Raw genomic sequence first — 27,300 nt, forward strand, 5'->3', positions numbered from 1 at the left:
AAGATTATTCAATTTATTTTATAAAGTACTACAGTGCCAATTTAGACATTTTATTGAGCTTCGCCTTACAACACTCAATGTAACGAGTGTCTAAAAAATAAAGCATTTCAACGATCATGAATTGCCAGAATCAATGATCGAAGATTTTAAAATTTTAGCGAATAGCTCATAGTTTTTGTTAATACATTCGAAAAAAGCAGTAGCTATTTCACATTCGCCTGTTTCTTTATTAGCTGCATGGAACAAAGTTTTTTTTCTTTAATTTCCGTTCTTATTTTCAAATAATTTTAAGGTGTTTATCAAAATTTACCTGTATCGACACATTCTATATATTTATCTTTCACTTCTTGTTCTGCAGAGCTTAAAGTTTTCTTTTCAAACTCTTCGATAATGAACTTACCATCTACTATCTATAACCATAAATGACCGTATTAATTATTTATATCTTCCAATTATTGATTTTACTTACTACTTTCTGTTTCCTTAACAAGCAACCAGTGTAGCAACCCATTTGGTCCTCATGTTTTTCAATCATTTCAGGAAGTGTCAAATCTGTGTAAACGTATAAATTGGATCAAAAAACCGTTCGAGAAAAAATCTGTATCATACCTTTTGGTAAATTTAATTCATCTTTGCATTCATCAACAACTTTCCGCAACTGAGAATCATGCTTTGCCACTGCTGTGCCGTACATGCATATCTTATTTAAATAATGATAAATATTTAAACATAAGTCTGTAACGTTACTTGCCAGAAGAAAAAAAATTACAATTGAACATACCACGAGAAAACAAACACTTAGAACACTTAGTAGGCGCTTCATTGTTGCAGTTGTAGTTTGTCACTTTGTTTTTGCACACGTCAGTTTCTAAACTGAAATTAAAATTCAGATTTGCAGAGCTTTTATACAGTGAGTATGACGTAGTATACAGGAAATATCACAAGAATAATGGTGATCATTATTTGGTAACAAAATATAAAAAAACTGCATATTCCGATTTTGCATTGTTTTTAGTAATATTATTATCACTACTAGGATAATTATTGATGCAATAAAAGTTTATTTTTTAAGGATGAGAAATTATTTCAAGCGTCTAACTTTTTTATGATGCTACTGTCGATTCAGTTTTTTTTCCGTTGTTTTTTTTTTTTTTGTAGAAAACGTCAAAAAATGATACATTCTATACAATTATTGTAATACTTGAGATAATATTTGAAAGAACGGAATTTTCCAAAACCAGCCAAGGTAAAAATGAAAATTTTTTCGTCACTTCTAACATTTCTATTGAATATTTTTATTTTACGATTATCTAATCGTTCACACAGACTTTAAAAAAAAATTAGTGAAATTCTAATCTATTTTTGAATTTTTCATTTTAAACCTGACTTCAGTATCTCCTTAAATCAGTCATCTATAAGCTCATGTTTTATATTATTTCCGCAGTTCTTACGATTTTCCAAGTTTTTATTTCAATTAGGTACAATTAAAAGTTAACGAAGAGTAATTGGTCATTTGTTTTACACGAGACTGCACTTTAGAGAGAAAAATTTTACGTCTTGCGAAAAAACAAAAATTTGATTCTTAGATCTTGACTGGTACAAAATGATAATTTTGACATTAATAATAGATCGTGATCTTTCATATAAATGTGAAATTACTTTGTAAGTATGGACAAATTATTTTAACATTAATAAGTGCAAATTTTGTCAAATTCGCTGAAATGCATACATAGTTATACATCAGTGGCATTTAAAGATAAACATTTCCGAATTCCGACGATAAATTGAATCAACATTTAATGGTTTTTTTTTATTTAAAAAAATATATTTATTTCAATTTGTGGTGTACACATGCTCAATTTGCAGTTGTTGTATTTCCTGTGATAAGCGCCTGTGTGTATTTACCTCGCCGTCTTTGTAGTCTTTTGTTTTGGCGCGTCCAAATCGGATGAAATGAACGCGCTACTTTTTTTCCAAAGCTTTTTACATTTTCTCGACGTAAGTTAACTGTACATGTGAATGCGTGCTTCGATTGATTCACGCGAGTGCAACAAGATCGCTAAAACTGACGATTGTAATCAATCTTCGTATCAGGTTTATACCCCCAACCGTAGTTAAACAACGCGTCGGTGTATCTATTTTTTTTTCTGAAAATAGCCTTGATTTTACAAAAATTGACGTTTGTATATACATCAAATAATTGGCTATCACCGAGCCCATCGGAGCAATGAACATTATTATCTCGCCGAGTAATTTTTCCCCTCGACGATCATGCCAATTAAATGAAGAAACGAGAATGAAGTTGTTTTTTTCTACCTTGAATACGATCGATTCGACTCTTATAGACGTTGATGTCAACTTTAGCGCACGTATTGCACTTTTATACGGATTGTTTGAGTAAACTAGCCGATCCGACTATTTTTCAAAGGCAGGTGGTATCTTCGACTTTAGTTTGTCTTATTGCGAAAATTAATATTCGTATTTTTTATGTGAGTTGCGATGCGTATCGATTTACTCCATTTCATCTTTCCATACAGCAATCATCGGTGCGATATCGGATGCGCGAAAACGACCGCAAAATTCCATTCGCACCGTTGAGTAAAAAAAAAATTGAGGTATCTCTCGCGAAGATTCATCGACCTCAAGCACGCATATCATCGAAGAGTTGAACAAAAATCGACGATTACGAATTTCAAATCGCTCTCGTACACGCAGAAACACGACTCGATGATACCCTCTGGAAGTTTCAATTACACGTATATCTTTTTGTTATTGTTGCTCGAGGCCTGTAAACACAAAAAAGTCGACGATCGAGTATCGACCTACGCGTTTGTATCGAAGAAAATATTAAAGACACTCGAGAAACATCAAAGCGTTGGAACAAGCTCGCTTTCTTTTCGGTAGCGCGAGTTTAATCGGCCATGTATACGCGTTCAAAAAGCTCGTGTTTCCACTGATTAAAATCGTCAATTAAGAAATCTCCGCGCCACGACTCGAAGAGCTAGCATGACTATTTATTTTGATTTTGAGTCTTTTTTCACCAAAAATCACCAATCATGCTTTTTCGAAACCTGTAAACAACAACGAGTTGTTACACGCACATAGACGATAGTGCGCAAACGGTCGTATATGGGCGCGTTATCGTGCACTCGAGAAAATTATCGCGATAAACGACGTGTGCGAAGGCACGGCTGAACAAGGTGGATTTTCAGTTATTACACGAGTAGCGTAATAATAAAATCGATAAGTGTCGCTCGGCTTTTGCAATACGCTCGCGGATCATCGCGATTTGTATCTAGTATAACAATAATCCCGTGTGGCTCTCGAAGCCAAGTTTCGGAGTACAGCGGCTTTTCACGTTCACATTTTATATATACTCGCTCGCGTGCGTTTTATAATATCTATCGAGCTTACGATGCAATCCGGCTTGGCGCACACTTGGCTTCTTTAACTCTTTATGTATTAGATCTTGGATACTTGCAGCGAGCGTCATGCGGGCGCGCACATGCGAGCCCGGCGCACATAATCCGCGTTTTTACGTCAGTAGCCGGTCTCGTACATTTGTCACCCTTTATTGATTCCGACAATTACACGTTTGCGAAGGAAAAGCCATTTCCTCGAGAAATGTGTATAAGTACACGATGATTCAGCTGGCGGCGCGGGGCACGAGCTTCGGATCGATCTAATGAGTAGCGGCGATAATAATTGATAATCTCTCGAGGGGCTCCCGCGCACGCACGACCGTAAGATCGGTCAATTAATTATACACATGATTAAGCACATTATTAGCGCGTTTTGATAATTCATATATGGGATAAACGACATTTGATTATACGATGTCCGGAGGTAAAATCGACGATGATGATCGCCGTTATTATTTATTTTTCGGGGTTTATCCAAACACGGCTAATTGTAAAAAAAGGCTCGTATAAACGTAAATAGCGATCGTTCGGCAAAATCGAACGAGTAGTGCACACGTATATATAATTGCCAGAGGAGACTTGATTAAGCTCAATTTGCCGGACGAACATGGAAAATTATCGTAGTTTTTGCGCAGAGTCATGCGCGCCGTCGTTAGAATACACGCGACAACGTTACAATGCAAAGGTGCTCGCGTGCAGCTGGCACACGTACTGTAATGTATGCGCGCGAGAGGCCAATATGCGGCGATCGCAAAAACGACCTCCGTACCGCCTCGTGCACAGCTGCTGCTACAACAACTACTACTACTACTGCTGCTGTTGCGGGGGGTAATAATAATAAGCGCGCCATCGGTCGGTAGTAAAGCTTTCAGCCCTTAGAGCCGTATCGTATCGTATACCCGACATGTGCTTCGCGTTGCACACACATTATCGTACTCGCCCCCGTTGAGCGAGTGACGTAGGTCGCGGCTCGCATATACGTTACGCCTTGACCTTGTTTAGAAGAGTGCACCTCGATCGAGGGGCACGATTGCGCGGCGATCCGATCGATACCGGCGAAAAAATCGAGATCGTTACTGCACTGCACGGGTCGCGTATACGCGTGTAGCTCAGGGTGTAGATTTTTGTCCATTTATAGTAATGGTGTGTCCGACCCAGAGAGGTATATATTTTATAGTACGAATGTTTATAGTATAAAAGAGATCGGCGTTTGTTGCACAGCTCTTAATTTGCCGGCTTTTAACTGGGCTCGACGTTAGAAGCGATAAACGCAGAGAGAATCGAGATATCATCGACGTTGCCATAGTACCTGATATTGCATATTCGGAGCGCAAACCACGGTAAATCGTCGTCATCGGGTGTCGGGCTGCAGTACAGTAGTGGCGAACGAGCAACAGTAGCCAAGCCACACACACACACACACACATATCGGCGCAGTGCCACTGCTTCCCCGCTATTGTATCGCACAGCTCGGCACATATACACGGCATCGACTCGTGCTCGCGTATATAGAGTCTTCGACGGTCTGTCAGCGGAGTAGCGCACGCCGCCACCGAAAGTTCGTCAGTCGCGTCGCGAACTCGTCACGGCCAACACACATATCGCATCTTCGCTGCGGATCGCGCGGCTCAGACGCACACACACACACACTGTATATATTTAGAAGATCGGACACAGCTGTGTGTGCCATTTCACCCACTGACATACCGCGACACAGACCTACATTATTTATTGGGCGTCTTTTTCGCATTGCGGCGCGCGATTATCGCGAAAAAATATTTTTGTATTCTTGTCGCTTTTTTCTGAATACTAATAATCGGTAATAGATAATCCTAATCGATTCGTGCGACGCGTGTGTGCGAGAGTGTGTCAGTCTCTCTCGAGTGCTCGCACGCGAGCCGTAACAGTGTCACGCAGCACAGCGGTAATAATTTGCCTAATATTTGGCATTGTACAGCATCGCTATCTACTACACTGCCACCGTCGCCGCTGCCCGACGACGCTTTTAAATCGCGCAAAATCGAGTGCGTCTGCTCGGCCGCGCGCAGACAGAAACGAAAGAGCGAGAGAGAACGGCGCAGAGCTTCTGTAGAGCAGAAGCAGCAGCATACAGTGATACATAAACGTGCGAGTGTGCTCAGTGCTGTGCGAGCTACAACTACTGTTTGGCCGCTCACATAGATAGATATATTTCGCGCGTTCAAAGCGCCGTTGCAGAATATATACATATATACGGAGCAAGAGAGAGACGAGTGTTGCAGACGAAGCGACGAGGACTGCCGCTGCTAGTTGCAAAGCTCGCGGTGTGCCTTCGTTGTATAGTTTTTTTTTTTACGGCCTCGACGGAGCATCGTGGCATGGGACAGCACGAGCCCGCCTAGCTGTTATCAACGAAACCGGTAAGTCAGTGCGTCGAACGTATCCGATCCGTCCGCGGCTCGTTGATTCAAAAAAAAATCTCGCCTCGATATTCGCCCGACGAGCTTCGACGGTTTGAGGTTAATTTCGTTATATATTACGTTCCGACCCCTATGTAGCAGTGGAGAGCCATTTATTCCCTGCAGACACATGTAGTGGTTGTTGTAGCTTTACGCACACACGCTCGCGTGCCTTGTGCCTTTCTCCCTCGCCTCGCGCGCGCGCGTGCTCACTCACTTATTATACTCAGCTCCATATAATAGACACGGGCTCTTTCTTTGCGTCTCTCTCTCCCGCAGTAGGTACGCACGTCCATATATTTTTTGCACGCGGATTTTTGGACTCTTGCCAGTCATTATGTAAAGGCCGACGCACGTACACACACGCGCGTTCGAGCGCCTCTTCTCGATTTTCGAGCAATCTCTCTCTCCGTTACGGTGGATAGATCTCTATAATACACGAGATCGAATTCGGCACGCGCGTCTCTGTCTCTCGTCTCTCTATCTTACATATACGATTCGATTGTATATATCATCATCGTCGTACGGCTGTCTTGGGTTATTTGTTGATTTACCTTCGTGTCCTATATTTGTATATGCTACACATGACGTGGGGCTAGGAGGAAAACAAAGAGATGCAAATCACGTAGGCCGATAATTGAAGCCTGTGCATACTACTACTATACGTACAATACATGCACTTATACAGTCACTTTCTTTTTTCGCCTACTTGCCGCGGGACTGATTCATGTTATCGTGTGTAACGTGCATTTCCGCATAATAACGGCACACGCCACTTTGTGCATAATGGGCTCTTTTGTGTCTCTTTTTATTGTTAACGAAACGAGGCAAAAAATCGCCAGACAGAATGAGAAGCTGAAATTTTTTACTTTGAAAAACGGAAGGCTGAGAGCTTTTTTTGGGAGGACTCGCGTAAAAGTCTAGAAATGCGGGAAAATTGTCTCGGGGAAATGACGCCAAACACGTCGTTCTACGGTAATTCCATAAAAGATCGCATACAAGAACGATCTCGCATCGTGACCAACGAGGTTTTTCCCTTCGAGAGATCGGCAAATAAAACAATTGATTTCAAGCACGCGCGAGAGATTTCTCGATCATCGATCGCCATTAATATCGCCCGACGATATAACGATCTCGCGTCTCATTGATATATACCGTAGCGATCGTAAACACACCAAGTACTACGTGCCCTGCTTATCGTCGTCTTGAGTATATAATTTATGTCAACAGCGCGTGGACCTCTTGAAATTACGTTTACGCACTACGTATTAATGTATAGTAAAATCCGCGAGTAAACACGAGAGAGCTCCGGAACAAGTGCATGCGTGTGTGTAAACTTTGGAAGCTGCGCCGCGCATGAATGAAAACCGGTATAAGTCTGCTACAATGTAACGTTATAAAAGCGCATTACCGCTCGTGCGTGTCGTGTCTCTTTCACGGGTGCACCTGCACGTGATGACGATGATGATGTACATAATTTGACATCGCTCGTCAAGAGCTCCTTATAGCCTGGCATTGGACCGTAATTAAGTGCATATTAAATTAGATGAAAATCTCATCAAAGACGCTTGAGAAGATTATATGCAAAAAAGCTCGCGATGGCACTTTCATCATCGCGTGAATTTACACTTGCCACCTCATAATACATAATATCCATCTTCTTCCTTTTTTGCCTCTAATCGTCTCTCGATCGGTCGATTAAACTTGACTTTAATAATCTCTGCGGTACGTTTGGTGACGCCGCAGCTCACGAGGAAATATACATAGCCGTGTCGCGCGCTCCAATGTTTACCTAATTTGCATAATGTAATCTCTGCGACCGGTGCACACACACGCAGAGGTAATAAGCTTGTCACAAGCTTCGAGCACTCGCATTTACTCAAGTTTCTTTTTTTCCTCTACGGAGAGTATCGTCTCGAGACCGCGTGGTTTCGCGCCGAAAGTTTTCGTCCGGCACAGCACAGATTTTTATGCAAACGATTTTTTTATTTCAACAATGAATCGGACTCGTACGAGCGCGTGTATATCCTGAACTCGAGTGCATGAAAATTGACATATACTTGCCGAACGAGGCACGATGCGCGTTCTTCGATTGTCAAGCTCTTCAGAATATTCTTCGAACTCGATTAATGATTTTGATCTGTACACGATGGAAGAAATTTATTCGAGCACTTTTTTTTTATTATATTAAACTTATTGAAGATTACATTTGAGTGCTGATTTAGACTCTTTACAACTTCTTGATGAGACAGTCAAAATTTTAGGAAATCGTAACTTGTTCAAACATTGCAACGTAATTGTTGTTAGTTCGAGACACAATATAATAAATAATTTGCTAGGCTTCTGAAAGCATGCTATGCACGTGTTTCGCTATAATCGTTTCTCTAATCTATGTCTTATTTAATTCGATAAGATAATTAAAAGTCATTAAGTAAGAACCTTCTCGCTATATAGTTATTTATCTCGAATGAATTGTATAATGTTTTGTGTTGGACATTTTTTTTTTGGCCCCCAGAAGCTTTCAGAAAGTGTCTGAGTCGAGTTTACGATTCTCAGCATTACACGCCCAAATAAAACGAGAATATCCAATTCGTACCGATAAGACTCGTTAACGTTTATTTTTCTTCGATGTTTCTTGCAGACCAGCAGTAGCCGTGGACAAAGATGGATGGAAAGGAGCATACGAAGAAGCCGAAGAACCCCAGAGAAGGAGCTAACCCGCTGAGTGCACTGACATTCGGGTGAGTACGCAACGCCTTTGATACGTCCAATTATTTGCTTCAATCTTTAAGCGACAAAAAACACGGGCTTGTCAGTTTGCTCAACGCAATAATAAAGCAAATTTTAATTGCGATAATACAGCTTCCTACCGTTGATAAGGCGTCGTGCGGACTTTTGAATTCTGCTACGCCGCAACATCATGCGTCATGTATTATGTGTGTAGTGTATTTATTGCATCGTATTGTTTTACTATGTCCGATGTTATGCGCAGTCGAGCAACGACGAACAGATACACGATTTTTTCACTCGATTTTCGATTGGAATTGGTTCGATTAATTAAATTTACGATATATCGTACGAAAGCTTAGAACAAAGCTACGAGTTTTTGCGCTAGCTTCGTAATGTACGCGCCAACGTACAGCGGAGGAAATTATTTTGCCCCAATGACGAGGCTCTTCTGGGATTGCGAGTTGTCGCTTTAATAGCCGTGCGACAATATATACGTCTATAATATAATATAATATACGCGGATACGTACGGCCATTCTATATAGGAATTCCTCTCGAGAGTCGAGTCGATCGTAAAGTCGCGCGCAAGTCGAAACGCTATTCGTCACCATCGGAAAACTATTAATTTGCATAAAATTACGTTTATCGATTGATTTATCGATACTCCAGTTTTATTATCATTATTACGATTGGCGTTAGCACGTGGAGCAGTGCATCCAGCGTATAATATATCCGAGATATCTTGAAACGAGGTGTGTTTCCATAGTTGCTTCACGCCCGAATATTCCATCTTACAAACAACGCAAAAACCACGAGGATGTGTGTCTATTTTCAATTCAATTTGAAATATCTATAACGCAGTACATTTCGCAGAATGTGTTCACACATTCATCGCATTTATGCATGCGTATATATACTCGCGCACGCAGCTGAATTATCTGGCTAAACTTAATGACGCGTTCACTTAATTCAATCTCGTTTAATTATTAATATTTACGCTCTGTCTCTTTCTTACGCGCCTACGATATACATTACATATTTGAGAGCCGAATTAATCATGAGACGCGAAAAATTGTTCGTCTGCCGGCGTATGATTTGAAACGATTCGGCGTGACATAACGCGGCACGAGTACACACGCGCGTTCGTTTATACAGAATGAGATGCAGAACGTATACAGGCCAACTGCTACACATGCGGCGAAACTAAGAAAGAGAATAAAAGAGAGAGAGAGAGAGAGAGGCTGGACAAAGTTGCATGATGTTAGATTCACTCCAATTGAATCATATTAACTCGTGTACAAATGGATATGCATGAAAAAAAGCTCAACGCGGAATGCCGTTATTTATTGTATTAATATTCGTAATCTTGACACACTTCTCTATTACTGTTTGTCAACAATCTACTTTTTTCTACGTCTGTTCTCATTGATATTTTAATATACCCCGCGTAATTTTTCCATTTATAATTATTAATTCGCAACGTTGCCATTATCTCACAGCTACATACTCCGACTGTTCTGGGTGGGCTTTCGTCGAGACCTCGACATAGCGGATCTGTACGAGCCGCTGCAGGAGCACAAAAGTGGCCTACTGGGCGAAAAGATAGCACGACTATGGGAGGAGGAAGTTCAACGCGTGGAAAAGAAGAAGCTGATGTCGAAGCGCGTCAACGATGAGGAGCGCGACGACAACGCCAACGAGGGACCGCAGCCGAGTCTGCTCAGGGTGCTGCTGCGCTGCTTCGGCGCCAAGCTCGCCGTCTACGGCGTGTTCCTGGCCTTTATGGAGATAGCGCTCAGGTAAGGAAGTTCTCGTCGTTCGTAGCCGCGACAATTACGAAATCGCGTTTAACAATACATCGTAACGATATGTCATCCGCGTATCGAAAAATATCTCGCACGATCCCCCGTATATATAGGCTCGGTTAAAAATTGATATCGCGCAGTGCGCGCGGCAATTAATTATTATATCGTCGCGCTTGAATAAAAAAACTCACGCGGTTGTATACCCGAGCAATCGTTACATAAATAACAATCATCATCGACGTCGACGCGGCAGCGCGACGCTCACTCGTATACATGCGGCGACGCTCAATTTAACACTATATAAAAATACAGTACGTATAAAACATTAAGCAGCGATGCGCGAGAGTGGGTCAATATATACACGTGTGTCAAAGATGTAAATTGAAACGCACGCAGATTGAACCAGCCGATATTTTTGTCGCTGCTCATCGGTTACTTTCGACCGATGAGCCACAACAACGCCAGCCTCGCCGGCAACATTAGCGCAGCATCGTCGTCGATGCCGTCCGCTGCTCCTGCCTGGAGAGGATATTTCAATGGCACGATCGGCGACGAGTCGCACGTCGTCGTCTCCAGTGACGAAGACGAGGCAGCCAAAGAGTCCGTATTATATATTGTGATTGAGAGAAATGCCAGCACGTCTTCTCGCTATGTCCCCCCCCCCCCCCCCNCCCCCCCCCCTTAACCAGTTTGCGATCCTCATTATTATTAAATGTATATACAGCACGCAATTGTAGGCTTGATTGATTGAAAAAAGATGTTGTACTAACATAGAGCCTATGTAGAAAACCCAAGCACTACCATTGTAAAATAATATGCCACTGGTATAGTCTTATTCTAGTTTGAGCGTGACAAAAAAATTTTTTTTTGACATTCGATCGCTAGAAATAGTCGCTAATAATTAACGATTTTCCACGACGATTACAGCGCAATTTCGATTATCCAATCATGAAAATCCATTCGAAAATTATGTAACAATAATTAGTGATTGTTTCACCATCGACTCGACAATGGTACGCGCGTTATCAATTTCGAAATGAATATAATGTAACATAAATCACCGTTTTATACTTGCGAACTTTACTCTCGGTCCAAAGCCTGCTGGCTCTTTATTTTATTTTTATATTATATGAATATAATATGAATCGTGCGATAAGTACCTATCCGCTGTACACGTATATAACGCAGCATGCAAAATAGTAATATTGTCGCGCGCCGCGCACACAACTACAAACTGCTCTCTGGCATTGTGTGACAGTTTTTTTTTTCCGTATCAACTATTGTATTATGCAAAGTTAAAACGCGGGTAATGAATGCGGTACGACGATATCGCGCTCGATGTCTCGTTGCGGGCTGCTCGTTATAATGAATCGGATTTCAAGAAACGATTATTAGCTGCGCTGCCTCGTGAGCATTGTCAGCTGTGCCTCCGCGCCGTGTATATATATATGGAGGATCTCGCGCAAATTTTCTGTCGTTTTTTTTTTCCGTCGTTTATCGATCAAACAACATTGCTCGTCGAGGGTGCAGTGTTGTGTCGCTGCGGTCCGCGTGCGCGCACTCTCGAGTCACGGAAGACTTTCGTTATTTATCTTTTTTCAACGTCGCGCGCGGCTCTTTAATGCGAACACGAATTAGCGGAAAGTTTAAAGTCCACACGAAATTCCTGAGCAGCCGCTGTCTTCCGTGAATTAGCTCGGACTCCCTTAGCGATCGTATAAATAACGCCGAAGCAGCAAATATTTATCGACTGCACATAAACGCGCGGAGATCGTCTCAATATTGAGAGTCTTTATCGGTCCTTGCATTGCCGTACATTTACGAAGCGTTATTTTTGAGGGGGCCGATCTTCGCCGTAAGCACGACAATATTTGGTTTGACGCACGTACGAAGCCATCGATTAGAATCATAAATATTAAAGATCTCGAGCTCGATCGTTACATATTGCACGCGCGCGCGCGCTCATCCGCAGTCTGCATGGAGGAAAAGAATGTCCCCGCGATGATCGCGCTCGAAACATTTTCCTAGCAATGAAAATTGTCTAAATAAGTATAGTCGAGAAAAAAGGATATAATAAAATGTTATTGTCACGAGCGTCACCTCGGCATTGAAAAACACAACGACGGTGAGCGCGCACATACACATGCTCGGTACACGCATCACGTGCCCGTATTGCAGCAGCAGCTCGAACCGCTATGTAGAAAGCCCGACTGGCTCTCTCAATGCTCAATTTCAATCGTCACGATGTCGACGTAACCCGCAATTGTTCAAATGTATACCTGAGTATATAGTAGTAGTAAGTGCACAAAATGACGAATAAACATCGTCGTCAGGGTCATGTACACGTACTCGCACGTATTATACACACGTCCATCGATTCCAAGTTACGAGAGTCGATCGTTCTTTTAACGTAGAAAACATTTTTGCTAGGATTTTTAGCGTGTAATCATTTACGGCAAAAAAAAAATGAAAGAATCACTGATTCGATGAATCCTAACGATGTTTTCCTGCCTACCCCCCGACAGACTCGCCCAGCCGATATTCCTGGCGAATATGCTGCAGTACTTCAGGGTAAAGACGACGACGACCCTGACCGAGGCCTACGTCTACGCCTCGCTCGTCATTCTCTGCTCGGTGCTCAACGTCCTCGTCATCCATCCCTACATGATGGCCATTCTGCATCTGGGCATGAAGATGCGCGTCGCCTGCTGCTCGCTCATCTATCGCAAATCGCTGAAGCTGTCGCGCACCGCCCTGGGCGAGACGACGATCGGCCAGGCCGTGAATCTGCTCTCGAACGACGTCAATCGCTTCGACGTCGCCACGATATTCATGCACTACCTGTGGATCGGGCCGCTCGAGACGATCATCGTCATGTACGTGATGTACCAGCGCGTCCAGGAGTCGGCCATCATCGGCGTGGCCGTGCTCATGATGTTCATACCGATCCAGGGCTTCCTCGGCAAAAAGTCCTCGTCGCTGAGGCTCAAGACCGCCATACGCACGGACGAGAGGGTCCGGCTGACCAACGAGATCATCTCCGGCATCCAGGCCATCAAGATGTACACGTGGGAGAAGCCGTTCAGCGCCCTCATCAATTTGGCCCGCTTCAACGAGATCAAGTTCATCAGGGGCATGTCGTACATTCGCGGCGCCATCATGTCCTTCATCATCTTCTCCACGAGGCTGGCCCTCTTCGTGACCATCGTCTGTTACGTTTACAAGAACCCCATCACCGCCGAGACCGTCTTCATGATGACGGCCTACTTCAACATTTTGCGAGTCAACATGACTGTCTTTTTCCCTCAAGGTGAGCACTAACCAGTAGTTGTACTAGTAGCAGTAGTAGTAGTAGTAGTGGTCGCACACGAGGTGTATAAATAATATGTATTTTCCGAGCACGCGCATTTTTACGCGGACGAGCTTATCTGACATTTTTTTTTCTTTTTCAATTTTTATTGCCTTCCTTATCGGTCACAAGATGTTAGGACTACCACATACGGTGGCTGTCCGATACACGAGCAAAACAGCCTAGGATCATCTTGTTTGTCGGATAAACTTTCAGTTTTTTATTTTCGGATATTTTCGAACATTTTCGTATATTGTCCTCGACCGTCTCCGATAACCGTGTTTTATAATTCTAAAAATTGACAATCAACTTTTCACGCGTTTCGTAAGTGATTCCGATAAAGTTGTAAAAAAAATGCTGGTACTCATTCTCGTGTAAACGTATTTTGTGCTTTCGAACGATGTTATACAGGTTACATCACTGAGACGAGAAAAAAAATTATTTAACGGCTTATAAAGACGGATGATTTACGACGACACCTGAAAAATTGGCCTCGGTAGAAAACTACTATAAAAATCGTTTTAACGATTTTCTTTTGTTAAAGTTACTTCATCGTTGATAATCGGTAAGAGTATTATCTCAAAGATTATCTATGTGAATATAAATAGCCACAAGGAAAGAACGGGAATAGTTAACGTTCTAGAAAAATAGATTTATTATTGTTTAATTTCATAACATTTTATTTTTACCTTTACTGTCCAAATCTCTGTTATTTGCCGAAATAAACTTGCGTGATTATATTTTATTTTTTGCTTGAAATTCAAATGATCAAAGCTAATATTTAATAATTAAAAAGTCTTATACAGCGCACAACTTTTGATTGAGCACACATTACTTTGAATCTGTGGAATTTCGTGACCCAAATTCGATAATTGAAAATACTTTTAAATTAAAAATCTGTCGCGATAATTTCATGTGCATTGTCCGGATCATGTTTTATGAAAAAAATTCCTAAATTGTATGATTCAATTTTGTTTTGTATTTTGGACAATCCCGATATGAACGGAACAAATCAAAGCACATCTACGAACTTTCTGATTACATACCGATTTTAATCTTTCTCGAGTTTGAACTAGCTTTGTGTATTTGTTCGACAATCTCCAGGCTGACGTTTATCTTTATTATCAGACGAATAATTTTTGTAATGCTTTAATGGCGCCTGCGTAGATCGAATCTTTCTACGCGGACACGAGCGAAAATAAACACGCATTATTTAAGTATTTCACTTACTAATACGATGGAAAAAAATTCGACTTAAAATTTTCCATTATTTACAGGTATAACTCAAGTGGCTGAGGTGCTGGTGTCCATCAGGCGTCTGCAAAAGTTCATGTGCTACGAGGAGGTGTCGACTCGCGCCGACCGTAGCATGGTATACAAACAGCCGAAACTCGAGAGCGACAAGAAGAAGAAGAAGAAGCCGAAGAAGAGCAAGAAGTCCACGGAAAATGGAAAATCCGTCGAGCTGGAGAACGGAAAAGCCGACAAGTTCCAGGAGGATGACAACCGAAACAACGGCGAGATCAAGCTCGAGCACGCCTCGGCCAAGTGGCTGGGCTACGAGAGAGACGACACGTTGCACGACATCAATTTGCACATCAAGCCCGGCGAGCTGATCGCGATAGTCGGTCACGTCGGCTCCGGAAAGTCCAGCTTGCTAAATGTCATAATCAAAGAACTGCCACTCACGGCTGGTTCGATTCAGGTGCGTTGAATAAAATCACCCACGCAGTATACATATAGCCTCGCATCAGAGACGCGACACACTGTCATTGTTTTTTTTTTTTTTTTTTAAACAAGTATCGCTCATCGGTAATTAATTTGGGTTATCTCAGCTGAACTGATATGCATCGTCAAGTTTCCAGATTTATGTAATTCAAAGTTCAATAATCCGTACAAGATAAATTCGGCGAGATATTATCCACTGTTTGTCGATTGAGATTTTGGCGCGCGAATTTCGTAAGCCGCGTTACTCAAAATATTGCGTACACGCACGCGCTTTGCAATGATAAATATTTATCGTATGCAGCTGTTCGTACGAGTGCGCGCACGGCATACTTTTTGCGTCACTATATTCGTTATAATTTACGGGACGTTATTTGTGAAATTACCGTCTCATTGTACTAAAGATTTAAAACGCGAATTATAAAGAATATACACTCCACAGCTCATTGAAAAATGTAATAGTAAAAAGCCAATCTTATAATAATTCTTGGTTGATCGCAGGTCAACGGCCAGATCGCCTATGCGTCCCAAGAGCCATGGCTGTTCGCCGGCTCGGTCAGGCAAAACATTCTCTTCGGCCGCGACATGGACCAGGACAGATACGATCAGGTGATCAAGGTGTGCCAGCTCAAGCGCGACCTGCGGCTGCTGCCTTACGGCGACAAAACGGTCGTCGGCGAACGAGGCATCAGTCTCTCGGGAGGCCAACGTGCCAGGTAAGAATTATACACCATTGCAGCGAGATTACACACACAATGGCCCATGTGAAAGTGTACGCGGATGCGTCTCGGGTTTTCGTTCGTTTTTCGACGGATCGCGGACATTTTTTGCCCTGCAAAATCATCGACGTACTTTCGAAAATTCAATTTCTCCGTAGCAGCAACGGTTGTTGCGGTTGCAGCACTTTCACCCTAGAGCCATCCTCGAAATACAGTTCCGAAGAATGAGATTTAACAAATTATTTTCAGAATTAATTTGGCGAGAGCTGTGTACTCGGACTCGCCGATTTATGCGTTCGACGATCCCCTCAGTGCCGTTGACGCCCACGTCGGTAAACACATGTTCGACGAGTGCATATCCAGGTACTTGAGGCACAAGACTCGAGTCTTGGTTACCCATCAGATACAATATCTCAATACCGTAGACAGAATCATCGTGCTCAAGGATAATCACATCCACGCCGAAGGGTAAACATCTCAATTATTATGAAATTTAAAAAATTCAAGACAACAATGAAATAATTTTAAATATGAATTTCAGAACGTTCCAGGAGTTGGTGGCCAAAGGTGTCGACTTTGGCCGGCTACTCGAAGAGCAGAACAAAGAAGACGACGCCAACTCGGTGAACACCAGCCGCGGACCGTCGCGCCAAGGCAGCATCACGTCCCTGTCGTCGTTCCTGACCGACAACAACATGTCGATCGACGATCCGAACGAGGAGGCCGAGCAGAGAGGCTCGGGCACCGTCGGTGGATGGGTCTACAAGGGCTACTTCCGCGCCGGTGGCAACTGGTGCGCCATCATCACCGTATTCCTGCTCTGCGTCCTCGCTCAATTCTTCGCCAGTTGCGGCGACTTCTTCATCGCCGAATGGGTCAAATGGGAAGAAAAATCATACGTAAGTTTATATTCTTTCGTTAAATTATGTTGTTTTAAAAGTAGGCCAATACTTGATCGTTCGCTTGCGATGGTTCAAAGTTATTGCAAAAGAGCAGCGAGCGTACTTTACTGGCGAAAGATAGACGCGAATCATGACCTAGACCGATTTCTGCATTTTTACGCAGAAGCCGTCGATCAGTAATTTTTATTTCCCTATACATAACAAATCGCTACATGATTTTTCTTTTAAAATAGAAATGAATTTTAAAATGCCTCGATACGTATTCAACGTAATAAGTCGAAGCGCAAAAAATCATCACTGCTGCATACTCTTTTGTCGTCTTCCGCTTTGAGATTATGAAATAATGATTTCCTTTGACATGTCCACACGAGGAAGCGTCGCTACGAGACGGTGCATTTTTAAAAACAGATCAAATTAAAGTTAATATTTTCGAAATTGTCCTGACAACGTGCATCGCATTATAAAAATGAGTTTTTAAGACAATTATTGTACCGTGTATTACGGTCTTGTTCATCGCTTTATTTTTTCAACGATTATGTACTAGAGCTCTGATAATAAAATTCTAATGTTATTCGTTCGAGCGTATATAGCGGTTTAAGCAAGTCTGACCTAGTTTTGTATTTACATACATTATCGTCCGTCATAATGGTATGAATTATTTGACATTTTGCATTCATGAAAATTTTTCTCACTAGATTATCGCATAAAGTTTCTTCGATCAAAGTCACGCACACGCGCACAAAACGCACTCAAAAAACGTTTTTTTTTGTCAGCGTCATATTAATTTCGTCTTTTTTCTTACTCGCTCGCAGATCAATGCCACGCCGGGAATGCCCATAAGCGAAGCCGACTGGCAGGGTCTGATCAGCCGCGAGACCTGCATCTACATCTACACGGCGATAACCGTGCTGACGATCGTCGTGACCCTGGTGCGCTCCGCGGCCTTCTTCAACATGTGCATGCGCGCCTCGCGCAATCTCCACGACGGCATGTTCATGTCCATCAGTCGGGCCACGATGCGCTTCTTCAACAACAACACGTCCGGTCGCATCCTCAATCGCTTCTCCAAGGACATGGGCGCCGTCGACGAGCTGCTGCCCATCGCGCTCATCGACTGTCTGCAGATCGGCCTCACTCTACTGGGTATCATCGTCGTCGTGGCCATCTCCAATCCTTACTTGCTCATACCGACCGTCATCATTAGCGTCGTGTTCTATTACCTTCGTGTGTTCTACATTGCCACTGGCAGAAGTGTCAAGCGTTTGGAGGGCACCAGTGAGTATATTATTACTTTTATACACAGCGCTTATCGTTTAGATACACAATGAGAATTTCTTTTTCGATAAAATATTTGCGTCGCGTCGATCGTTGCGTAACGCGCCAAGATCGTGAATATTATTTAATAGTTATTTGGGTATCTGGAGGCATCGAAAGCACAAATTACGCTAAGCAAAGATCGGAGGAGTAATCAATCACGTTAATTGACTGGTGTTAAAGCTTATTCTCAACTCAATAATCGATGACCTTTGAATTGTGCGTAGCAAATACAAATCGCAGCTCGTTAATTATTATTCCTATCCCACACACGCAATATTGCACTCAATTTCACAATGCTCGCCAGAATTATTAATAAAATTTCTCTGAATTTCAGCCCGATCGCCGGTATTCGCCCACTTGAACGCCAGTATGCAAGGACTCGCCACCATACGCTCCTTCGACGCCGACGAGACTCTCATCAAGGAATTCGATCATCATCAGGATCTGCACTCGTCGGCCTGGTTCATCTTCATCGCCACCTCGCGCGCCTTCGGTTTCTATCTCGATGTCTTTTGCATCATCTACATTATTTTCGTGGTGATGAGTTTCTTTGTCATGGGCCCGGATCACAAGCCCGACGGCGGCTCCGTCGGCTTGGCCATTACACAAAGTATCGGTCTGACCGGTATGTTCCAGTGGGGCATGAGACAGAGCGCCGAGCTGGAGAATCAAATGACCTCGGTTGAACGTATATTGGAATACAGGTACTACGTTTAAGCGACTTTCATTTATTTTCTCGTACGAAAAAAGAGAAAGAAAAGATTTTTAACTGTGCCAATTTTTTACAGTAAATTGCCGAGTGAACCTGCACTGGAGAGCCCACCAGATAAGAAGCCCGCAGAGGATTGGCCTAGAGAGGGTAGAATTGAATTCAAAAACGTCTTCTTACGTTACTCGCCGCTGGACCCGCCGGTTTTGAAAAATCTTAACTTTACCATTCAGCCAAGAGAAAAAATTGGCATTGTCGGACGCACTGGCGCTGGAAAATCGTCCCTCATTCAATCGCTATTTAGGTAAACTTTTTTTGCGAATGTCCATCTTAATTTTTGTGATCGTTTCTCGTCCAATTTCATCAAAATTCGAATTTATTTACAGATTAGCCGAAGTACAAGGTAACATCGAGATCGATGGCGTCGAGACCGGTGAAATCGGTCTGCACGATCTTCGCGGTATAATCTCGATCATCCCGCAAGAGCCTTTCCTCTTCTCCGGTACATTGCGCAAAAATCTCGATCCGTTTGACTCTTACCAGGATGCCGTTTTATGGCAAGCCCTCGAGGAGGTCGAGCTCAAAGAAATGGGCTTGAACGCTCACATAAACGAGGGTGGCAGCAATCTCAGCGTCGGCCAGAGACAACTGGTCTGTCTCGCTCGGGCGATTGTCAAGAACAATCCGATCCTCGTACTCGACGAAGCTACCGCTAATGTGGATCCCAGAACCGATGAACTCATTCAGAAGACAATTAGAACCAAGTTCGAGATGTGCACGGTGCTTACGATAGCTCACAGACTGAATACCGTCATGGACAGCGACAGAATACTCGTTATGGATGCTGGAACTCCTGTGGTAAGCAGTCGATCAATATTAATCAATTATTCAATGAATTTCAGTAATGAATTGATAATTCATTTCTCATTAATTTTTCCACACAGGAATTTGACCATCCATACATATTGCTTCAAAAAGAAAATGGCCATCTGAAGAACATGGTCAAGGAGACCGGTCCAGCGATGGCCGAAGCATTACACACCGTGGCTGAGAGAGCCTACAATGGTTCAAACACAGACGACAATACAAATCTCTGAAGTGGGAAATTGTACGCACGCGTGCATATTTTACGTGGATCATTTATTTAATCATCGTCCATGATTTTCACAATTTTCGTGCGCCTCCAGTATTCACCATACCAGTACTCGATTGAGCTTCAATACTCGGCGCGCAGAGTCCAGTATGTAAGCGAATAATTGCAGACGAATTTTTTTTTCTTAACAATCGCAGAGCCTTGAAATTCGAAAGACGGGCACAGTATTAATTTGTGGAATAGATTTTTTTACGTCTTGTATGCCGTGATACGTAGTGTCGTATTCGTTTCACTATTCGTTGTTTGTTTTTCAACACATAGATTTTTTTGCTAATTAATAAAAGTTTAACTATTCATTTTCATATACGTTTGTGTGCGTTGTTGACGTCGAAGATTCTTAATTGTGGCTCAAGTGACTTTTTGTGTGTCTTCGATTCAACCAATGATCAAATTGAGAACGAGAGAGAGAGAGTTAAAAATGGTTTGTTTAGTGATGGAGGTGTGTATGTGTCTATGCAACTATTTTTGTAAAATTTAGGAATATACTTAATTGAATTGTAACACAAAGACCACTCACGTCAATAATGTTCGGTGCTTTTTTGATGGTGCGTACATTTCATCATTAATCATATATAAGAAAATAAGCAGGAGCTTGTGTTTACATATTTTTAGAATGAATTTTTTAGAGCTCGCTCCCATACAGTAAATAAAATACAAAAAAATTGACAATGAGCTGCCCCTGACTAGATTTAACGTGCTTATATGTGTTTGATACTTAAGATTTACAATGTACCATAATTGTGATTCAAGCCAATAAAATGTATAATATGTATGTGAAGGTGCTCAGTTTTGAGTAAATGAAGACGTTCCTAAGTACATTTTAAATTAACAAAAACATATTGAGGCAATCAACTCAGCTATAATTTCTTAAAAATCTTTGTTTTTTAAGATAAAATATCAAATATATGTGCGAAATTATGTACTGTATAGTTTTTAATGTTATGTGTTATTGCCATTATTATTGTAATTATATTAATTGTTATTAGATAATTGTATATACACTTACCGTGATAGTCTATGTGTATGGGAGTGAGTGTCTCGAGTACAAGTGCCTATATACATGAATATAATTAAATGGAAAAAAATACTATTTCTACAATGTTTGATGATAATATATTTAATTACAACCACGCATAAAAAACAGCAAATGAAATTACGGTTCCATAACAAATTTTTTATACTCTACTATAGAAATAATATTTAAAGCCAAATAAAATTCAAATAAAACAAAATTGATAATAGAAATTAAATTATTTACTTCCCGAATTTTATTCTTAGTAGAAACAGCTCCGCGATGAGCTCGAAAATCGATCGAGCGAAGTTTCTAAATGCAGCGCGTCACTTCAGAAAATGAACTAATATTTCAGGTAATAATAATTTAGAATTAGATATTCCAATTAATTGAAGTTTAATTAATTCATTCATAATGTTTTTCAACATACAGAGAAATGGTGCACTAAAATGTAAATTATAAATAGTGAGTATGATTTTCATTATAAAAACAGTGAAGATTAAAAAATTCAATTTAACAAAGTATCACTTGATTACACCAATAAAATTAAGAATTTAAAAGGATCTGGACGTTAAAAAAATTAAAATGTTTTATATTCAAGCTTACAAATTAAACTTAAATTTACATAAATTAGGTTCAAGTATTACTCCAACATATTGGTTTTTTTTTCAGCTAACCAGCAATATAAAATAAAATTCTTTTAAATTTATAAGACCCCTGTTCTATGAGAAATTATTTTTTGATGAACACAAGTTTTCAAAGGGCGGAATAAAACCATAAAACTTATCAAAAATCTTAATAAGCATTTGGAATAACATACATCTAGCTATACTAGGTTGTGGTAGTACATCAACTATTTCATTCATCATGCCAGTAACAGTTTGTATTAATTTTTTATCAATTGAATATATGTCATTAAAAATCTTTTCTTTCAATGGAGTAATTTCCATTATAGAAAACAACTCTTTGGAATACTTTTTTGGCTTCGATTTCATTAGCTCATCCAAAAATACATCATTTAACTCTGGTAAGATAAAGAGAGGCCAATCTTTCTTACAAGCAATGCAATGACACACAAAATTTGAATTTTTTTTTCTTCTATGGATCAATGGAGACTCAAAAAAGTACTTATTGTATGAATCTAAAAGCTATACAACAATTTAATAATATGATAGGTAGCAAATTTTAAATGTAATAATAACCATGAATATTAATGGGTACCTGAGTTCCACTAGCAATTGGTTCCATGGCATAAAAAACATACTTCATTTCATCTGTAAAACATCTTCGAATATTTGGTGTACAACTATGATTGGTCATAGTACTGATAAGTCCCATGCAAATCCCTCTGAATCTTTCATCTGAGGGATCATGATGTTTAAAACTATTTTCTTCAAATGTATCTGATATCTAACGAGTAGAGAAATAAAAAGCAATTAAAATTAGATCAAATTATGAAATAGATTAAATTGAATATAAAAACATATTTTCCTTACAGTATGATAATTAACAGAACCTATTTTTACCAATCTCAAGAGCAAAGATCCAATAAAAAGAAAATCTTCATTTTTAATAAAATCATTATATTGCATATCTTTTTCAGAGAAAAAAGATGTGTACTTTGCCATACAAATCAGTGCTTTTACTGTAACCACAATTAAAAGTAAATTTTGATGCACAGGTACGTCATAACACAAGCCCATCAGTTTATTGAATAAGTCAATTTTTGGTTCAGATCCGTCATTAACTATTTCTACTGCAAAAGATTCAATGAAAACCAAATAAATTTAATTACTTCAGAAAATTGTAATAATTTTAATAGTCATATTCACCTTGATCATTTTTAGATATTTTCAGTTTAGATCTAAGCTCATCAATCGTTTTATAATCTTTCTTCAATGATATTATAAATTTAAGATTTGTGTGAATCAATACAGGAATAATTGGGTCACATAGAATAAGATAAGGTGTTATTGAGCAATCAATGTGATGATATTCTTCCCAGGCCATGTTTTTACATTTTAAAGAACAAAATATATAATCATGACATGTTTCGCATGGAATTCCTGTCCATGCAACTGCTAAACAATAGGAGCAAAATATAAATTGATTGGCAAAGTGTGGCCCGATCAAAGAAGGTTTTTCTACTAGTACTATATCGCCTGCTTTAAAATTAGTTTTGGCAAATAGACCTCTGCCCATATTTTCAGTTTGTTTTATTTCAACAAAATCAAATGGATCAACTTTTTCTCTGTCAACTATAATTTTACTGTAATATTCTTTTTCTTGTAAGAATTTTTGATTATTAGGTTTGAATTGCTTCATTGATGCTACCGCTGATTTTGCTTTCCTAATAATATTTGATATTTGGTTTGTATCCTCTATAGATAACTTTGAATTCTTAAAAATTTGATCAATCTCTTTTAATACATCATCTTTCTTTGAAGAACCAAGGGCAGCAAAACATTTGACTTTTTGGCAATGTATTTTCAGTTTCATCTTGGTTGAATCTGTTAATTGTAAAGCTTTATCTAAACTATCTATAGCCTCATTATATTTATTGACATGCATCAATAAATATGCTCGATTACTGTAAGCAAACATCAATTCTTCAGATTCACTAGGAGCATAAGTTATGCTTTTGTTATAAAAATACAGAATCAATCGATGATCTTCGTCTGTGTGCTTTTTCTTGATAAATATTTCATTGCCTGCCTTTCGAGCCTTGACAGATTCTTCTGCACTTTTTATTTGATATTTTATGTCAAAGTCAAGCGCAAAATTTTTCATTTTAGGTGCAGACAATGCGTCAATTATGGCTGTACGTTCGGCGTCCATAATACTAAATTAATCTAAATTTATAAACGATACATCAGACTGATTTGATACTTAAGGATTATTGAACATTAATTGTACCTTGTTGAAGACGATGGTCGGCTGCCTATTGTATTTGTGGAAGATGAATTAATTAATTGCTACAATTATGGTGTCTGACATTCACTACGGTACAATCGAACAATGATAATTATTGGGAATGCCGCATTAAAAAAATTGCATGCTGAACGCGCGCTGTGATCTCAATCACGCAGGTTTTCCCAAACGAGATTCTTTTCTTTATTCGCAAATTCACGACCCGGAACTGCTAACAGCCGGTGCCACCAGCTTGGTGCGCGGCTTATCGATGTACTTTTGCAATGCTTCCGTTGGCAATGCTGTCGAATAGCGGTTAATACTACTGACAGACGACGCGAACATGAAGTGTGGCAGACCGGCAATCTATTAAGATTCCAAGGCCAAAAAAAGAAGAAGAAGAAGAAGAAGACAGACGACGCGTGAAATCGAGTTCTTTTGGAAGTTCAAACTTCAGTTTGATCTTGATGAGGGGACTGCAGCAAAGTGAAAATTGCCCATTCTTTAGTGTGAAATTCACACTCTAATCGTATTGAAAAGTGCATCTGCTTGTGATAAAAAATAAATACAATGAATGCCCCAAGTGCAAAGGATAGACTCTTTGAAAACATGAAGCGAGAGTGCGACAGCGTGGACAACGTCGACGATATCTCCGTTTCGCTTTTCGATGAAGATTCGGTGGATATCAATTCCATGGATCTCAATTGGATACTAATACGCGCTGTCAAAGAGAGATGTTTCAAAATCGTGAGATATTTTGTCCGAGCTGACATAAAAGTCGGCCGTCTCGACGAGTCAACAGGAACGGCAATTAACATTGCAAGCGAGGATTATTATAGGACCGAAGAAGATCGTCAAGAAGTTGTGGGTTTACTTTTTAACATGTAATACAATCATGTGAATTATACCAATAAAAAAGGATTATCTCATTTTGATACGGCCTGCCTATGTGGCAATGTTGATATGATTCAAAAGTTTATAGATCAAGGCGTTGACGTGAATCACGTAAGCGCTAATAATTCTACACCACTACATTTTGTGACTCACTCGTTTAACATTGATGCAGTTATTATGCTGTTAAGCAATGGTTCAGAGCCTAATGGCAAAATATGGCAAGATTTCACACCTTTGAATCTTTTTCGTTTAAAAATGTCGTTAGAATTACCTATTTTGTGTCACAGTTTTTGGTTGTCGACTATTCAAGTTTTACTTCAGTATAACTCTGATGTCAATACTCAAGATATAGATGGTAACAGTCCTCTATTGAATCTATTTTATGATAAAGCTTGTGGTATGTGTCCAGCACAACAAGAAGCATTAGAAATGCTTTTGAATTATAATTTTGATTTAGCACATGTAAACAAGAAAGGCAAATCAGTATTGCACTTGCTTCCTTGTTGGAAAATTGACGGAGAAGGCATGGTTAATGTAGAAGAGATGTATTTCAGAAAAAGGGATCGTACTGTTATTGAGGTAGTGAAAATGCTATTACAACATGAAGCAGATGTCAACATTCAAGATCACGATGGAAATTCTCCAGTTGATATGGCTATTTCGTACTGCAACTATGATGTAGTTGAGATTCTATTGGAACATGGTGCCTGCATCGACGCTGTGAAATTCCAACGAGGTTTATTAGAACCTGACAGCAAAATCTTACGAAACTCGGATATGACTCAAAATCTTCTAGCTATCATAGCACTCTTAAAAATAAAAGGATTTCAATAAAAGGATATCAAAAGCTGAAAGTCATCAAATTGTTTAATGGGTTTGATGAAATTGAGTTGATCAGTAGTTTATCAGATGAATTATAACTAGGTAAAAAACTCATCTTTTTTTAAGCTACTTGAAGGACAAGAAATATATCATTAATAATTTTTTTTCATCAGGCTATACAGGCAAAATTGATCAATTCATTCATGCGGGAATGAAGAAGTACCCTACATGATGGAGGAAGAGGACGTATATGAATCTATTAAAAAACCATTTGGATACCATAAGAATAGGACAAATGTACTTGGATCCAGCAATACGCAATTATCTTCAAGATAAATTGCAGATGTTTGATTCCTCTCAAGGCTACTCTATAGATGAACAGAAAATTGAAGGCGGCTTCGCTAAAGCCAAAAGTACAATGATCAATGGTAGTTTATCGCTCTTTGATTTATGCTCTTTGAGCTTGAGTGAAACATACGAATTATTAGAACATTGTGATTATTCACTTATAGTAAATTCATAAGATTTTGATAAAAATTTTTTTCCTATTCATAGTGTTATAAAAGGTCATATTACTCAAAGTTTGATTCATGGATTTTTTGAACAAGTAGCAAGAGAATCTAATCTTGAGCAATTATCGACCCATTGGGAGACTTTAGATAATAAAACCATATTTATTATTTATCAACAGTATGTCCATGAATTGTAAACTAATTAATGTTAAAGTATTAACTAATATTCATTATGTTCAATGTTTCAATATTTTTTGCTTCTTTCTTTGTCATCATTTTTGTATTTATTAAATGAGTATAGCACTGGTATATTTATGTAATTACAATTAAAGTATTGCCTATAAATTTAATAAATGTTGTTGTTTACTTAATTACAATCTTGTTTTTTATTAAATTGCAAATACTTATGGCTTTTCGTTTGGAATAACTAATATCTTTTCATATTTGCCATGCCTCACGCTAAAAAATATTAGCTATATTCNAGCGTTTTTTCCAACAGATTTTCCACCTTGCTCTGCAGAAAATTCTGTAGAAATTTACATATTTTGCAGACTTATAAACTTCCTTCTGTAGAAAATTCTGCAGAAATGTACGTACTTTGTAGACTCATAAACTTCCTTCTGTAGAAAAATCTGCAGAACGAGAGTCGCGAGCGTTTTTTCCAACAGATTTTCCACCTTGCTCTGCAGAAAATTCTGTAGAATGAGCGTGTTACCACGTTCTTTGGCCCATCAATTCCAGCAGATTGTGGGCGCGAAAATGTTGCAGAAAATTCTGCAGATTTTTCTGCAGATTTTTTTTGCAGCATATTCTGCAGATTTTTTTCATAAGGGACTCGATTGCACTCGACCAAGTAGAGCCTCCGTAAACACCAGCTCGGGA

At 39.9% G+C, this 27,300-nt stretch overlaps 4 protein-coding genes across 4 annotated transcripts; 2 read left to right on the forward strand and 2 right to left on the reverse strand.

Annotated features, from left to right (window-relative positions):
- Positions 1 to 53: 53 nt before the first annotated feature.
- On the reverse strand, positions 54 to 851 carry LOC106657479. Its single transcript, XM_014379016.1, has 5 exons — positions 782 to 851; positions 610 to 700; positions 470 to 552; positions 311 to 410; positions 54 to 233 (listed from the first exon to the last, which is right to left on the reverse strand). The coding sequence occupies exons 1-5, from the start codon at positions 821 to 823 to the stop codon at positions 115 to 117; spliced, it is 435 nt and encodes a 144-aa protein (XP_014234502.1). The 5' UTR covers positions 824 to 851; the 3' UTR covers positions 54 to 114.
- A 4,173-nt stretch (positions 852 to 5,024) lies between these two features.
- Positions 5,025 to 21,494, forward strand: LOC106657519 (probable multidrug resistance-associated protein lethal(2)03659). Its single transcript, XM_014379097.2, has 13 exons — positions 5,025 to 5,821; positions 8,502 to 8,601; positions 10,089 to 10,388; positions 12,920 to 13,704; positions 15,021 to 15,448; positions 15,970 to 16,184; positions 16,437 to 16,655; positions 16,729 to 17,086; positions 17,902 to 18,364; positions 18,741 to 19,110; positions 19,195 to 19,419; positions 19,502 to 19,973; positions 20,060 to 21,494. Exons 2-13 carry the CDS (start codon positions 8,525 to 8,527, stop codon positions 20,210 to 20,212), a joined length of 4,065 nt encoding a protein of 1,354 aa, XP_014234583.1. The 5' UTR covers positions 5,025 to 5,821; positions 8,502 to 8,524; the 3' UTR covers positions 20,213 to 21,494.
- Positions 21,495 to 22,001: 507 nt separating this feature from the next.
- Positions 22,002 to 22,641, reverse strand: LOC111693935. The gene is made up of 2 exons (XM_023460179.1): positions 22,502 to 22,641; positions 22,002 to 22,428 (listed from the first exon to the last, which is right to left on the reverse strand). Exons 1-2 carry the CDS (start codon positions 22,616 to 22,618, stop codon positions 22,003 to 22,005), a joined length of 543 nt encoding a protein of 180 aa, XP_023315947.1. The 5' UTR covers positions 22,619 to 22,641; the 3' UTR covers position 22,002.
- A 2,599-nt stretch (positions 22,642 to 25,240) lies between these two features.
- On the forward strand, positions 25,241 to 26,655 carry LOC106657446 (tankyrase-1-like). Its single transcript, XM_023460171.1, has 2 exons — positions 25,241 to 26,008; positions 26,080 to 26,655. The coding sequence occupies exon 1, from the start codon at positions 25,262 to 25,264 to the stop codon at positions 25,916 to 25,918; it is 657 nt and encodes a 218-aa protein (XP_023315939.1). The 5' UTR covers positions 25,241 to 25,261; the 3' UTR covers positions 25,919 to 26,008; positions 26,080 to 26,655.
- Positions 26,656 to 27,300: the final 645 nt, after the last annotated feature.

Source organism: Trichogramma pretiosum, unplaced genomic scaffold, assembly GCF_000599845.2.
Source record: "Trichogramma pretiosum strain Unisexual culture from Peru unplaced genomic scaffold, Tpre_2.0 scaffold40, whole genome shotgun sequence".
NCBI lineage: Eukaryota > Metazoa > Arthropoda > Insecta > Hymenoptera > Trichogrammatidae > Trichogramma > Trichogramma pretiosum.

Coding starts and splice junctions, on each gene's coding strand:
- LOC106657519 (XM_014379097.2), top strand. CDS start 8,525: ATGGATGGAAAGGAGCATACGAAGAAGCCGAAGAACCCCAGAGAAGGA. Junction 18,365..18,740: donor CAAGCGTTTGGAGGGCACCA/GTGAGTATATTA, acceptor TCTGAATTTCAG/CCCGATCGCCGGTATTCGCC. Junction 19,974..20,059: donor TGGATGCTGGAACTCCTGTG/GTAAGCAGTCGA, acceptor TTTTCCACACAG/GAATTTGACCATCCATACAT.
- LOC106657446 (XM_023460171.1), top strand. CDS start 25,262: ATGCTGTTAAGCAATGGTTCAGAGCCTAATGGCAAAATATGGCAAGAT.
- LOC106657479 (XM_014379016.1), bottom strand. CDS start 823: ATGAAGCGCCTACTAAGTGTTCTAAGTGTTTGTTTTCTCGTG. Junction 411..469: donor TGTTAAGGAAACAGAAAGTA/GTAAGTAAAATC, acceptor TTATGGTTATAG/ATAGTAGATGGTAAGTTCAT. Junction 234..310: donor TATAGAATGTGTCGATACAG/GTAAATTTTGAT, acceptor TGTTCCATGCAG/CTAATAAAGAAACAGGCGAA.
- LOC111693935 (XM_023460179.1), bottom strand. CDS start 22,618: ATGGGACTTATCAGTACTATGACCAATCATAGTTGTACACCAAATATT. Junction 22,429..22,501: donor CAATTGCTAGTGGAACTCAG/GTACCCATTAAT, acceptor ATTGTTGTATAG/CTTTTAGATTCATACAATAA.